This window comes from Eucalyptus grandis, chromosome 11 (assembly GCF_016545825.1).
Source record: "Eucalyptus grandis isolate ANBG69807.140 chromosome 11, ASM1654582v1, whole genome shotgun sequence".
In the NCBI taxonomy this organism is placed as follows: domain Eukaryota; kingdom Viridiplantae; phylum Streptophyta; class Magnoliopsida; order Myrtales; family Myrtaceae; genus Eucalyptus; species Eucalyptus grandis.
In genome coordinates this window covers 35083263-35098843 of record NC_052622.1, presented here as the reverse complement: position 1 = coordinate 35098843, position 15581 = coordinate 35083263, and the positions used below count along the sequence as shown (strand labels likewise).

The following is a 15581-nucleotide window of genomic DNA, read 5'->3' as shown; positions in this document are numbered from 1 at the left end:
TGGGTGTATTTTTTCTTCGTTCCGGCAAGTGAATTAATGGCCGCCATCGTTCGTGGCCGTCGGCGGTCAATGCCGGTCGGGATGGACGACCGGCGGACGGCGGTGGCTCGGTGGTGGAAGGGTCGTTGTTCGTTCCGGGCCATATCGTTGTTTGGGTCAGTTTCAGTGAGGCCGTGTTTTGGGGAAGAAGGAGCTTCGGTACGTGGGGAAGAAGACCAGAGAAGAAGGGGAGGAAAGTAAAAGGAAAAGAAAAGCAAAAGAAAAAAAAAAAAAGGAGTAATCAAAAGAAATGGGAAAAGACAAAAGGAAAGACAGGACGGTGGATGGAGACGTTTGATAAAGGCATGAAGAAGGGATGCAGGGGAATGGGACATATAAGGCCTTGTTTGGTAATCATCTAAACATGACTAAATTCTAATTCTTTGTTCATAAAATTAGTTTGAGTCTAAAATCGTGTTTGGTAAAATTTTTGTTTCCGAGAATAGATTGTGAGTGGAATCAAGAATAAAAAAGAAAAAAAATTGATTCTTGTTCCGGGAATAAATTTGAGAACCAAAACCAACAACTCTTCATCTTCCTTTGGCCATCTCATGACCGTCGTCCATCACCGCCCGCCATCATCAGCTAGGATAAGGTCGCTAGAGGCAAGCCCACCACCAGCGAGGCTCGGCCTCCCCCAGGCGCGGGCCGAGCCTCGCCGATGGCTAGGCGGGCCGCGCCGGCCGGGTGAGGCCCCTAGCCCGGCGGAGGCTCGCCTAGCCCCGCCGGTGGCCGGCGAGCCTCGCGCGCCCGCCGGTGGCCGGGCGAGCCTCGCGCAGCCCGCCGGTGGCCGGGCGGGCCTTGTGCAGCCCCGGCGAGGCTCACCCACAAGGCCCGCCGCCATCGACGAGGCTCGGCCTCACCGGTTTGGTGAGGTCGAGCCTCGTTGGGGCTGGGCAAGCCTCGCGACGCCTAGCCCCGCCGGTGGCCTGGTAGGCCTCGCCTAGCCTCGGCGAGGCTCAATCGACGAGGGCCGGTGACACTCCGGTGAGGTCGCCGGCCCTCGTCAGTCGGGTCCTTTGTTCGGTGATCGGCCACAAGAAGAAGAAGATGATAAAAAGAAAGAAAAAGTAAAAATTTTATTTAAAAATTAAAAGAAATTGATTTGAAACGAAATTAATGAGCACTGTACCAAACACAATTCTATTATAGAATCGAAATTTTGGACAGTTATCAAACGGTTTAAAATGCTTAGAATCGGTTCCAAGAACGAATTAAAAAGAATTATTTTTTATCGAATCCACTTCCAAGAATAGAATCGTTACTAAATGCACCATAATAGGGAAAAGACAAAAAGAAAAAAAAAGAAAGAAAACATAGGAATGTTTTTAAAAAATAAAAATTTTCATTTTTTTTTATCCAAGCTGGGTCGGATCCGAGTTTGGGTCGGGTTAGGGAATAAAAAAATTCCGAAAAAATTCAACAACTTTAAGAGAACATTAAAAAATTCAAATTTTTTTTCAGAAAATAGCGAAAATTCCATTTTTAAAAACTAATTTAAAAAAATTCCGAAAATTCAACAACTTGTAGTAGCAGTTATGGCCTGAGAGCGGATGCCATCCCATAGGTTTTTCGAAAGGGGCAGCACAAGTCGAGGGCCAAGTTGTTCCCAACCTCATGCTCACTCAAAGCTTCTTGGGTCTCCTTCCCACCTTCTTCTCCTTCCTCTCTGCCGTTGCACCATCTGCAACACAAAAATAAGCTCTTCTTATGAATAGAGACATCAACAAAATCACCTCTATTTTGTCATTTCTTGCTTAAGAAACAGAGCAGCTCGAGACCTGAATAACTCAAATCAGAATTGACTCTCCATTTCGAGTTGTAATTCGGGGGTCAAAAGACTCGTTTTAACGAGCACAGTCCACCTTTGATGTTTAAAATGTGTGTCGAGCCTTGTTTATCGTCGGCCTTGGTAAGTTAAACTTAAGGATTATTTGAAAATGGGGAAAAATTGGAGGTGTGCAGCCACATTTGTAATTTGCTATTTGAAAATGAGAATTGGATACTCTAGCCAGACTGTACGTAACTGGGTAGTTTCCTTAAGCTAGATGTGGACATGAAAAAAATTCATATTTAAGACATGATGGCAAAATAACATAATATGATAATATTCACATATGACATAACATAGCAAGTCAAGTTCAAAAACGATAACCAAACAACATGACATGGCAAGATTCACATATAACATGACAGTACACATCAAATTTTAGAACATGATACAAAATAACATGACATGATAAATAAAATTCACAATAGATGATGGGATGACGTAACACGATGGCAATATCCACATGTGACATGACATGACAAATATAATTTCAAATCATGATCAAGAAGAGACATGACATGACAATAAGGAAAAAAATATAAAGAGTCTCAAACATATTCTAATTGTGTTAATTCAGTTTTCAACATTTTATTGTTACTAATTGAGTTCTAAACTTTAAGTATTTATGCCAATTCAGTCAATTCAATCAATTTTGATAGGAAATTGCTAACATGGATGCTAGCCATCATACATGGCATGACTGGTGCTAATGTAAATAATTTTGATAACATCTTAATATTTTTTTGAATTATTTATTTATCTATTTATTCTTTTATGTTTTCTTTCTCTCTTTCTCTCTCTCTCTCTCTCTCTCTCTCTCTCTCTCTCTCTCTCTAGCAGGGAAAAAAAAAGAAAGAGAGAAAAAAAGAAAAAGACAATAAATAAATAAATTTGAAAAATATTAAATTTTTTAAAATTTTCCATGTTAGTATTGATTGTGCCACATAGGATGATTAGTGTCCATGTTAACGATTTCTGATCAAAATTGACTAAATGGATTGAATTGGCACAAATACAAAAAATTTTAGAATTAAAAAAATAAATGGTCTATGATTAAATTGATACAATTGCAATATGTATAAGACTTTTTGGTAATTTTCACCATGAGAATAATCACATGCAATATGTCAAAATTCATAATGTGACGACAAAATAACATAGCATAACAATAATTAAGTATAGTATGACATGATGAATCAGATTTCAAAATCTAATGACAAAATGACTAGGGATAGTGATATTCGCTTTCAACAGGACATAGCAAATAATATTGAAAGTACAATAATGATGTGAGGTATGATACTTACGCTAAGTGAAGAGTTATTTTCATTCAATTTACAACTTTACTTGGACACGGTAATGTTTATATAGAAACACACATCCTTTCGGCTGAGCTGAATTGGAGTCATTATTCAATTAAAATCATTAATTGAATGTCCAAATGCATGAGATCTTAGTTCATCAGTTTGAATCGTGATGGTTATTAGCTTTTTGACCTCTAGTTATATTGTCATAACCTATCTTATACAGGAACCCAATCAATTCAGTATATGACCTATGGGTTTCTCACAAATAAAATAGGTGTCTAATGTAATCCTTCAATATATTCACCACCTTATACATCCTCAAAATTGCACGGTTTATCTCATGAACTAATGCGGGAGCAATCCACTTAGCTCTATCAGCTCACTTAGCACCATCATTGCTCATTCAAGCCAAGATAGAATTTGCGCATAATGTGCTTCAATGGGTCAAAATTAAAATTTCCAACTAAAGCAATATCGAAACATTTTTACCAAAGTTATTGATATTGACGATTAATGAGTTACCGAAATTATCAATACCAATGATTAATGAGTTATAGAATTCTCGGTATGATATATTAGTTGCTAATTTCTCGGTACACTTTATTAGTTGTTGATCTCGAAGTTTAATATCAATGGGAGGCCATTTTGAATAATTTCCTCAGTTATTTGATAAAGTCTTAGGATATTTATCTTTTGGTCAAGGTGGGAGCACGAATTTTGTTTGCCAAGCTGAAGAATCAAATGCATCTCTATTTTCCTAGTAGTCTTTATTGTTATATAAGTTTCAAAAGTCAAAGTTTTGAGTTCCAATGTCTTTAATGTTAGGCTAGTTCCCATGTTTACTTATTACTTTTCTATTTCCTAAACTGTATTCCTCTTATAAATAGAGGTTGTCTCTCAATTGTAATAGATTAGATTTGATAAATGAAAATACTTAAGATTTCCTTTGCGTGAGCGAATATCTTTAGAGAGTGTACAACTCCTATTTCGGTCTCTTTATTCTTGTAGTGTTGATTATTCATCGGTGGTGAGCCAAAAAGCTCTTTATCATCAGCCAGTTGATTTTTCTTTAGACCTTGATGGTGAGCTTCTCTTATCCCAAAGTCCTTTATCTTTGGTGGGTGATTCGTCTTTAAGCCTTAGTGGAGAACTTCGTTTGTCTCGATCTTTATCTTCAGTTGGTGGCACATCATTTAGACCTTGGTAGGATCATAATCTATCCTTTATTCTACAATTCATCCTTTGATATTCATCCTCATACACCCCATTCTATCATGCTTTTATATTTACCCATCAAAACCATCCTCATAAACACTATTTCCTAAAACACTTAACCAAAAAAGTCCTACATTGTGGAATCACTTGCCCACGCATGTATCAACAACACGCATTCTAGCATATTTTCAACACAAATAGCATAAAGGCTTAAATTTGATGAGATAACAGCCTAATTCAAATATGTGATTCAAAATAATCACTATGATAGCTTGGAAGCAAGTATAATTTCTTGCATAACAACGCATTCTATGGTTCTACATTTCATTTTGTCATTACAACGACCTAAAAGCATGTATTTTCCAAATATTTTTTCAAACGGGTAGTATAATGATCCATTATACATTCTGAGTAATGTACATTACGATATGCTAATGTGCATTTCTATTTGAAATCGAAAGGGATGGCATCAAAAACTTACCGAGAGGCAACCGGGCCAACCAACACCTACAAGTACAAGAAAAACACATGGAAAGAAAGAAACGCAAGAATGATTTCAAAATGAGAGAACTTCAAGAGAGTGAGAGCAAGGGATCAAGTCTCCATGAATTGAAAGTGACGGAGATGGCGCCTGCGAAGTTAAGGAGGCATGCCTCAAGGTGAAGCAGTGCCTTGACCGGAGGCATGCACGTCACGCCGTAGGTCGAGCCTTACATCTATCTATCAAGTCTTGTGACTTTTGTGTCAGATGTCTGATTCACGTGATCTTCGTGCGGCTGGAAAATGGGAAAAGTACCAAAAAAGTACTAAATATATTATATTAGTACCAATTTAGTTCTAAACATTTAATTTGACTAATTTAATTTTAAACATTTTCACATTAATAATAATTCAATTCATCTACTCAATTTTGGTCGATTAAGCGGCGATGTGGACACCGGTCGGTGGCTGGGCGGACATGATAATTTTTAATATTTTTTTAGATTTCTTTTTAGATTTTTTTAGATTTCTTTTCCAATTTTTTCCCTTTCTTTTTCCTTTTATCGGTGACTAGTCATTGACTACTGGTCATGGCCAGTCAAACTAGCCTCACTTGGGCAAGGGTCACCGTTGCCTGCCACAGGCAAGGCTCCTCTGGCCAAGGGTGCCCCGCTTCAACATCTGTAGCTTGGCCTTGGTCATGTTCCCCCTGATGTCACAGGCAGCGGCTACCCGCTGATCGCCACGGCTTTGGGGCCAGTGGGGCTTTCACTTGCAAAGCTACCGCGTGGTCTCACGCGATTTGGTGGCCGATATGACGGTGGATTCTGGCAAAAGCATGACCTTGACTTGGGTTGCCTTCGAGTTTGCGAAGAAACCTTGAAATTCTTCGACTTATTCTGATTCTGGTATGGGAATAAATCTTGGAGACGACAATGGCTCGTCGTTGTTGTATCGGCATTTCGAACCGGCTTGAGTTCGGCATCCTAGGTGAGGACGACTGAATCATCACCTTTCTGTCTTCTACGACCACGTCGTCCTCTCTGTTGGTGCTCTTGTGGATAGCGAGTAACCAGACGTCTTTTTAAGCCTACGCATGCCATGCCGTGTAGATGGTCGTGCCTTGGCCTTCAAGCTGTTCGAGCAAATGCCGCAACCACTCCGCAACAACCAGACACCCACCATTTTTAAATTCATCAGTCAAAACATATACAAAACGCCCTGCTACTCCCCTCGCCCACAATGAGGTTGCCCTAACTTGGGAAAGGGCGTGGGCCTCACTAAATCTAGTGAGGGGAGCCCTCGTCCAATTGGGCCTCACCTGTGGTGGGCGGCGGTGACCCTCACTTAGGAGAGGTTAGCCTACCAAGCCATGGCTAATGATTGCCCATCCACAAAAGAAGAAAAAAAGGAAAAAGAAAAAAAAAAAATTGAAAAAATGTTAAAATATTATTAAGAATTGTCTACGTTAGTGCCGGTGTGTAACGTAGGTCAATCAGTATCCACACTAGTAATATTTAGCCAAAATTAGCTAGAATAACTAACTAGACACAAAGTCAAAATATTTAAAATTAAATTGATACAATTAAAATGTTTAGAACTAAACTCACATAAATGCTATAGATTTAGGACTTTATTGACACTTTACTCCAATACTACCCTCTTTAATGTGTTTAGCAACCCTTAAATTATAATTCAGGCAAGAGTATATCAACCGTGGAACTTATGCAATTCTCCTTGTTAAATTAAAAGAAATTAACTATTATTGTCATTCACAGCCTATATACTTTTAAATTAGATTTTCTCATCTTTGACAATTTGTAATATAATTACGACAAGTATACCTTCTCTAATGAAAATATCTTAGGCTTACAATATCGTTTATATAGATTTCTTTAACTCAAACCTCTCATATGCCAAGAAAGAAAAGGACATTAGCCCTATATTATCTACATTTTAAAGCTCAAACTAAGATGATATAAACTAAACCTGTTAAAATGTGTCATGAACCCATTTCTCAACTCCTATTTGATGATTAAATTATTAAATGGGATTAATTATATTCAGTAAATGGGTTGTTTATAACGGCAAACCAACCCCCCAAAAAAAAAGGGTGTTAAATGAGCTTATAGTTTACCCAAATATAACCTGCCTTTAAGACTTTCTTTTTATCATCTGTGAGAAAATAGTGGATTCATCAGACTTTTCCAAGTTCAAAGAAGTCTTGGTAGGTTTGCAAGATGGGCCCAACTTCACCCTTATTAAAAATATCAAGATGACTTGCAAAGATAAACTACTAATGCCATTTTGCTCTAGACATATTGAATTTGAGTGCGCAACTAATTCATTTAATAAACTCAAACTACCGGAAACCCAATAGACAAGTATAAACAAAGGGATAGACATAATTAGGTGAAAGGAGGCACGACGAATTGAATCAAGAGAAGAGCAATGCTAGAACTCACTATAATTGTTTGACAAAGTTGATTTACTAATTGATGTGCAGACTATTATTGGTTTTTGACTTTGGCCCATTTGTTTAAAATGTCACTCACAATCTTGACATGAAATAGACCAAAATTTTGAACCGGTTTAATAAATCTAGCATTGCCCGTACTTTTGATACCATATTGAAAATCCAGGCGAAATCCTTTCTTCTAAAGACTCAAGTTATCCAGAGAAATGCGAGACCTTCACCGGACAAAAGCTACACCAGGTAATACCTCAATACATGTGGAGGTTGGAACTTTAGCAAATGCATGATTTTAATATAACCAATCCTGGACCGGCACGACTGGCGTGTTTGACCTTTCTTCGAATTATATTTAAATGTCTTTATCATGTGCATTGCAATTTAGGCTATCCACAAACAAAGATATGATTTAAATTCTACCTTCTGAGTTAGTTTGACCAGAAACCCGAAACGTAATGCCCAAGCAACGCGACTCCATTACACACCCTTTAAATTGAGCTCACAAAGCACAAAGCCGTACTATCACGCTCTTGAGAGACATGGATGGAGTGAAGTTGCATGGATTTTGGGCGAGTCCGTTCAGCAGCAAAGTCATTTGGGCATTGAAGCTCAAGGGCATACCATTTGATTACATTGAGGAAGACCTCTCCAACAAAAGCGCCTTGCTTTTGCAATACAACCCAGTTCACAAGAAGATTCCTGTGCTTGTCCATGGCTCGCGACCTGTTTGCGAGTCCATGGTCATCATCGAGTACCTTGAGGAAACGTGGCCGCAATACCCGCTGTTGCCCATTGATCCTCACGAGCGAGCCGTGGTGCGTTTCTGGGTCAAATTCATCGAGGAAAAGGTTTGCTAATCTAATGTTATTCTTCTTTGGTAATTCATCTTTTGTAAAGCCAATCATCCAATGCATAGATTCCATTTGTTTCAATACCCAACTCAAAATTGGGGCGAGACAAACATAAGGCCGACTTGTGTTGCATCTCGTTTATGTTTCCGGTGCTCGTGCTGCAGAGTCCTAATATTTGGATCGTGTATCGGAGCGTTGGCGAAGAGCAAGAGAAGGCCGTGAGAGACAGCGTGGAGATGCTGTCGATCCTAGAGCAACATGGTCCGAACAGGGGAAAGAAATTCTTTGGAGGAGACGGCATCAACATTGTGGACATTGCATTTGGTGGGGTGGCACTTTGGGTGGGAGCCATAGAAGAGGTATCAGGACGCAAGCTGTTCGACGCCGGGAAGTTCCCTCGCTTGAACGCTTGGAAGGCCAACTTCGAGAGCTCGCCCATGATCGCCGAGAACTTGCCTGATCAGGAGAAGTTGCGTGACCACCTCGCCCGCATAAAAGAGAAAAGGTTGTCATCATCCACATGCAAGTGATGCGCGGCCTTCGCGTCTTTATTAGTATGATTGATGTTATAATCGTGGGTACTATATAAAAGTACTGATAATAAGAATTGAAGTGCAGTACGTACTTTGGTCGGAAGCTTCAAGATGAAGCTTACTAATTAGTATATGCAATAAAGTTAAATGAATTTGCAGGCCTTGGAATATTGTCTCCTGAGGCGTGTATTGTCTTAGTTTCATAACGTCATAAATCTAAAATTCTTCATGGTCATGGAAATATGACACTATACGGGGAGAATCAATGCGTCAATATTTTGTGCTACGTTCCTCATCTAAGTTTATCAACGCCTTCATGAATTCTATTTTATTTTTTCCTTCTCATTTTATCTGATAAATATTGTTTTAGAATGTAAAATGGAATTAATAGAGTTGTTGGAAATTGTGATCCATTTTCTTTAAAATTATCAAGAAACTACTAACTCAATGGAGAAGGAACGAGTTGGCAACAGTGAATGTGAAATGCAAGAAAAGGCAAGTTAAGTAAAAAAGTGAAGACTCTCATATATTGGAGAAGTTTCTGGAACTACGTGGGGCAGCAAGATAAACTTGAATGAAAATTAAACAATAGTGGCTGAATAAGAAACTCGAGCGTGGGCAGCAAGAAGTCAAGCAAATAAGAAGTAAACTAAAGTCAACAAAAGTGGTGGGCAGCCGCAGAGAATAGAAAAATGGAGAATAAGGAAGAAGCAACGAGAAGATCTGAAAGAAAGAAGAAAAGGAAAGCAAAGTCCAACTTGGACTTCAACTAGCCACAACAAGCAGGAGATAAGAAGCAAGCTGAAATTTTATATTATTTTCTGTACCCTTAAGTCGGTAGAATAAGGCGGTAACTCACATGTAATTTATCATTTGAGCACGTGAGGTGAACCCTCCACCTTGTGTGGGGTGAACCCTCCACCATGAGAGGTCTTAGACCTCCACCGTGTTGGGGGGAGGGGGTGGTCAAATTAGTTTGTTCAACTAATGAAATTATTTTCTCATATCTCATTTCCTACATCTTTCAATTATTCTAATTTATCCATTGTCCATCCTCTACAAACTATACCACACGCTTACACGCATCACTAATTAAAAACTATCATCAATACTAAAATCATGCTTCCACATGCACACATCCAAATTTTTAACAAAGAGTATTCTCATAGGTTTCTTCGTGACTAGTGTAAAGCAAAATATTGTATTTACAAAAAATAATGGATGTACCTGTTCTATGAATTTTTATTGAATCTCGTTCAATGGTGACAATATCATTAAGCGATGAACTTGGAGGAAATAGAAGATATTTTAAAAAGGAGGAGATGAATTGTGCCACAAGCCAAAAGTTTTCTAATTGTGAACAAGCTTGTGCGGTATTTGGTGAGCTAGAATACTTGAATAGCCTCTCTTTAATAGATAATTTTTTTGGACGCATTCTCATAATTGATTGTATCTCATGCAAGCTATCCGATGTCTTAAAAGGGATATACAGATCACTTTGGCATGGTAATTAATTTTAGCTTATAACCATAATTTTATTTTAACAGATTAAGAATTTTTTTTGGTACATTTAACATTGGGATATAAAAGATGATTTGACATGCATTTCCATATACACCAATCCCTCTCTTTCCTCAGTGAAAGAGTCCTTGATTTAAATAACTGAAACACAGTCGCCTTTCGCAAGAAGTGCACGCCGTTTTGCTGTGCTGACATGGGATCACAGTCAAATTTTAGGTTAGACTAGGTATCCGGCCATTTTGCGTGAAGTGAAAACGGATTTATGCCTCTTTCATCTAGAGAGCTCTAAAATGCAAGTCTTGTCTATGTCTTCTTGAATGTTTGAGTTTATTATTTATTACTACGAGACTTAATATCCCTCCTTTGACATTAGCGTTCTGGAACTTGAAAAGTAAAAACACGGACCCCTTCAAGTGTATCTCTTAGATAGATTTTCCAACATTTTCAACTAACGTAAATCACGGATTCCATGTCAGTTCCCGCATGACCAAATGGTCGATGTTCATTTTAAATCATTACCTGATTCGTTGAATAAATTCTACTTTGTTGTTGAAGATTGTTATCATGGATGCTTCTCATTTACATCTTGGAGGACTGTGATTGCATGATTGGAGGGCAATCTATAATGGCTTCGAAAACACCTATCCATTTGTCAAATGTCGGGTCAAGATCACTCCGGGCCTTTACAAGATAGAAAGAGTTTATAACCTACTCAAGCAATAAATAAATAAATAAATAAATACAAAAGCAATCTTCTCTCAAAGTCTCACTTTCCTAAAGCAATGGTGGATTCTTGCAATACTTATACTATTGTTATGGTGGAAGAAAATAGAGCAAAAGAGGAGACCCCATCTATTTCTCAGCCTTTACTTAATGAGTTTCATGCATTGCATTAATTTTGTGTCCATATCCCAACCAAGGCGACCTATCGAATGAATCCTAAGGATCCAATATCCGAGAGGAAGATCAAATCGAGAGCCTCTGGTCCATTTCGAGTCTCGAAGGAAATGGTGAAGAATTATCTCCAGAAGAGTATTGAGAATTGTTTGGGGATAAGTTCAACTCTAGCCACAGGATTTTAAGAGTCATTTTCTTCTGTATTTTGATGAGGATTTCGAGCTTGTCACAACCTCTCTTTTTTTTTCGGTGCCGCCCGATCGAGGCAAATGCCTTGCGGAGGCTAATGGTTCGGCTATGTCTATTTTAGCCCGGACTCTCCCAAATCCACCAATTCTCAACTTAATGGTTCAAATTTTTAACCTATAATTCAATTTTAAAACGGAGTCGCCACTAATCGGTTTGGGGGTGGGTCGATTAGAAACCTAAGCGAAATATCGAGAGAAATACCCGCTCATGTGCAACTAGAGAAATTAGGATCGGGAACTCGATTACACTAATTAATCACTAATGTCCTTTTGATACCTAATCTTATTTAAACCTTAAGGCTTTTGGATGTTTGAGGGATTTTCCATGCATTTTGTGGAGGAAAAACATTTTTGGTATTTTTCTCATTTTTGGACAAAAAAGGCCTTTTTTGGATTTTTGATCTTTTGGAAAATATAATTCTTTTTTGGCTTTTTTTTTTTTTTTTTGGCTTTTTTGGGAAAATAAGAAATATTTCTGATTTTTGATGTTTTGATTTTTTGGAAAATAGATTATTTTTTTATTTTTTAATTAAACTATTATAATATAATTATAATATTAAAATGCGACTGGGTCAAATCCCGAGTTGGGTCCGACCAGACCATTTGCCCAAGACCCGGACGGGCTTGCAACATAGGCTCGACCCAGGACTTTTCTTTTTTCCTTTTTAAGCAGTCGGCCCAAAAACAAAGCGAAATAGGCCCACTTCTCTTAGGCCCATGCAAATTTGGCCCACGCAACTAAACCCTAGGGGAACCGGGTCATGCGCCCAACCCGATTCCACCGGTTCGCGGCGCTCTCTCTCTCCCACCTCTCTCTACTCGCGGCGCTGATGGAGACCGAAACATCATCGAACAGATGGCGACGGTGGCGGCGATGACGGGCGATGGCTCTACGACGCAGCGGCGACAAGGAAGACAGCAACGGCCGACTACTCGACAGGACGCGTTGTGGCAGCAACGCGGAGTCTCTTGGCCAAAACGGGACCGAGGCCGAGACTAGGGTTTCAAAAGAAGAGGGGCGAAACGATGGTGACGACACGGAGGAACCCACCGTTACCTGTCTGCAGCAACGGTGTGACACGGCGGCGATCGGTGGTGTGTGCGTCGGGATGGCGACGGCTCTGCTCAAGATGACGGCTCTCTCTCCTTCGACTGACCTCGTTCAACCCCCTCACGCTCAGATCTACCCCCTTTACTCCGGTTTCCCCCTTTCTCAGCCTCCACCCACTCGGATCTCTCCCCCTCGGGCTCGCTTGCCGCCGGCCTCCCCTAAAGTCTCTTGGAGGGAGGTCTTTCGAGTTTGCGACCCGATCTCTTGCGTGCTCGCTCTTCGATTTCCCCTAAAGTCTCTCAAGGGAAGATCTCCGAGTTCACCGTGCCCTTCGACGGAGCTTGTGGCCTCCTATTTATAGGCGAGGAGGAGGTCGGTCAATGGAGGTTCGGCCGCCGGTCCTCGCACGCCGAACAGCCTTCGTCGGCCAAACCGGCATCCTATCTATTGAGGTGGCTCTAGCTAGGCCGCCTCGCATTGAAGACGCGTCCACTCCATCGTACGCTGCCGCCTCCTTCTGTCTTCCGGTGTCGTGCGCGTCCTCGTCTCCAGCGCGTGCTGCTTATCCGATTGGGGAAGACGACAACAGGAAGAAGGAGACAAACTGCAGAAGGGGTTGGGCTGAGTCGCGCGAGCTAGGCCGGTGGGGGCCTACATGAGAGAAGATAAAAGGAAGGGGCTGGGATTGTCGACCAAAAGGCTGCTGCTTTTGTTTTTGCTACTTTTGTTTTTATTTATTTTTATTATATATATATTGTTGTTATTTATTTATTATCCAAAAAAAGGAAAATTACATAAACATAGAAACTAAGGCCTAATCAAAATTTAGGCATCAACATAGCTCTAATATGGTTTCACACTATTTGTTTGCAACCTTTCCACGTATCTAGTTAGTTTCTAATGGGGAAAAGAATATTACAAATATAAAGAATATTACAAATATCATAACTTTCATAATTACTCACTTAAATGTTGCAACTCTTTTTTCCTAATCATTTAAATATCATAACTTAATATGACGGTCACTTGAGGGTCAGAATTTTTCTTTGATCGTTAAAGTGCTATGTAACTTTTCAATTAATAACTTTCTTGACAAAAGTGAGATGTCACATCGAATTTTGGCACTTGGATGAACGTTTAGAAAAATATTGGCACTCAAATGATCAATTAAAATTATGGTACTTAAATTAACTTTCTTTTATAAGTCATAGCACTCAAAAAATTAGGAAAAAGTTATGGTTATGAAGTGAGTCTCTTGCGAAAGTTATGACACTTGGGGTCGTTATCTTTTCTAATACATCAAATATTCATGCTATTTGAAGTTTTCTAAAAGAAGTTGTGCTTAGTAAGCGCCGCTCAATTTACCCAAGAATGAGATTTTTGTGTCTTTTCATGAGTATGTTGGATCCTATGCATAATATTTTGTTTCTAGAGTCATCTTGAGTCAAAAGTCTTACTTCTTGTTTGAGTTTTGTCTACGGATTGTTATTGTGTTAGAAAATACAAGAAAATTAAGTTGTACAAAAATTTGTGTACACTTGGAGGGTTGTTCCAAGTTGAGTCTATCTAAATTCACATAAGGTTTCTACGAGGGTTATAGTGCTTTCACTAACGAATTTCATAATTTAACTCCTGGATCATAATTTCATTTGAACTCACCATATTTTTGATGGATACCATTGAATAGTGAGTTCCACGTACCATAATATTGTTCCAATTCGCTTAGCACATAAAATGATAAGTTGCGAAGTCGGTTAAGAAAGTAAGTCAAGCTTCCCCAAGTCGAGTTTTACTAAGTCGAGTTCAATCAAAATCGAGTCAATATCTCGTGATTTTGGACCGGGCCTCAATAAACAATCGGTGTGATTCTAACCATGGTACGATGTCACACTGTAAAATTGCAGACCAATGATTCATGTGCTAATAAGCACGTGGTAAAAATAGGTACTAGCACATTATTGCTCTTCATGGCCTTTGGGAAAAAGTAAATAGATTAAAACTCTCTCCTACACTTTCACCAATATTTATTTTCCTTAATAGCCTAAAAAATTCCAGGGAATCTAAAGAAATTGGGGGTTCTTTTATATATATATAAATTTTGGCCGTGCAATATTCTTAATTATGAAGCAACTCTCAAAGAGATACATTTTCTTATGTCCTTTTAGTAAAAATGGTCAACAATGTAATATCTTTAACCAAGCTGAGGAATGCAAGAAAAGTATATAAAAAAATCCTAAACTTATTTGTTTGCATCAATTCAGTTCTAAACCTTTTAATAGAACTAATTCAGTCTTCAATTTTTTTTATTGGTACCAATTCAGTTCGTTCGGCCAATTTAGATTAGAAATCGTTGATGTGAACATCGGTCATCTTACGTGGCATGGCCAATATTGATGTGAACATTTTTAAATAATTTTTTATTTTTTTTTTAATTTTTCCATTTTGTTTTCAATCTTTCTCCTTTGCCATGTGGTCACTAGCCGTGCTAAGGGTCGGCGACAACGTCGCAGCCTGGGCATGAGTGATCCTCGCCGAATTTCGCAAGAGCTCGACCCTCATTGCTTGGGCGAGGGAGCCCTTGTCAAGTTTGGTGAAGGCACGACTATAGCAACTCAGGTGAGGGTGGCCCTCACTAGATTTGGCGGGGGTCACCCTCGTGGCCTTTGGTGAGGGCTCGACCCTCTCTACCCTTGCCTAGTCTGGCGAGGGTTGCCTTTGTGCCCAAGTGGCGAGGGTCGTGCCCTTGCTAGATCCAACAAGGGTGACACTAACTTGTGGCCAGCAAGGGTCATGACGCCTTCGTTGGCCCTCAATTGTGGTTGGTCACCGGCCATAGTTTAAATAAGAAAAAAAAAATTGGGGGAAAAATAAGAGGAAAGAAAAGAAGGGGAAAATAAACTAAAAATTTTAAAATTTTAAAAATTGAAAAAATATTAAATTATATAAATATACCCATGTCAACACTAGAAGTGCCAAATAGAGCAATCAGTGTCCACATCAATAATTTTTATTTAAATTAGCTAGATGGACCAAATTAGTACTAATGGAAAAAAGTTTAAGACTAAATTTGTCCAATTAAAAAATTCAAGATTTAATTAGTATTAATACAATAAGTTTATGACTTTTTTAATACTT

The 15581-nt window shown here is 39.1% G+C and overlaps 1 protein-coding gene across 1 annotated transcript; it reads left to right on the top strand.

Annotated features, from left to right (window-relative positions):
- The first annotated feature begins 7787 nt into the window (after window positions 1-7787).
- On the top strand, window positions 7788-9015 carry LOC104414197 (probable glutathione S-transferase). Its single transcript, XM_010025236.2, has 2 exons — window positions 7788-8193; window positions 8361-9015. Exons 1-2 carry the CDS (start codon window positions 7885-7887, stop codon window positions 8724-8726), a joined length of 675 nt encoding a protein of 224 aa, XP_010023538.2. The 5' UTR covers window positions 7788-7884; the 3' UTR covers window positions 8727-9015.
- Window positions 9016-15581: the final 6566 nt, after the last annotated feature.

What these genes read in the sequence shown, in the direction of transcription:
- LOC104414197 (XM_010025236.2), top strand. Translation starts at nt 7,885, where the DNA reads ATGGATGGAGTGAAGTTGCATGGATTTTGGGCGAGTCCGTTCAGCAGC. An exon ending in TCAAATTCATCGAGGAAAAG is followed by an intron (nt 8,194 to 8,360) that starts GTTTGCTAATCT and finishes CTCGTGCTGCAG; the next exon opens with AGTCCTAATATTTGGATCGT.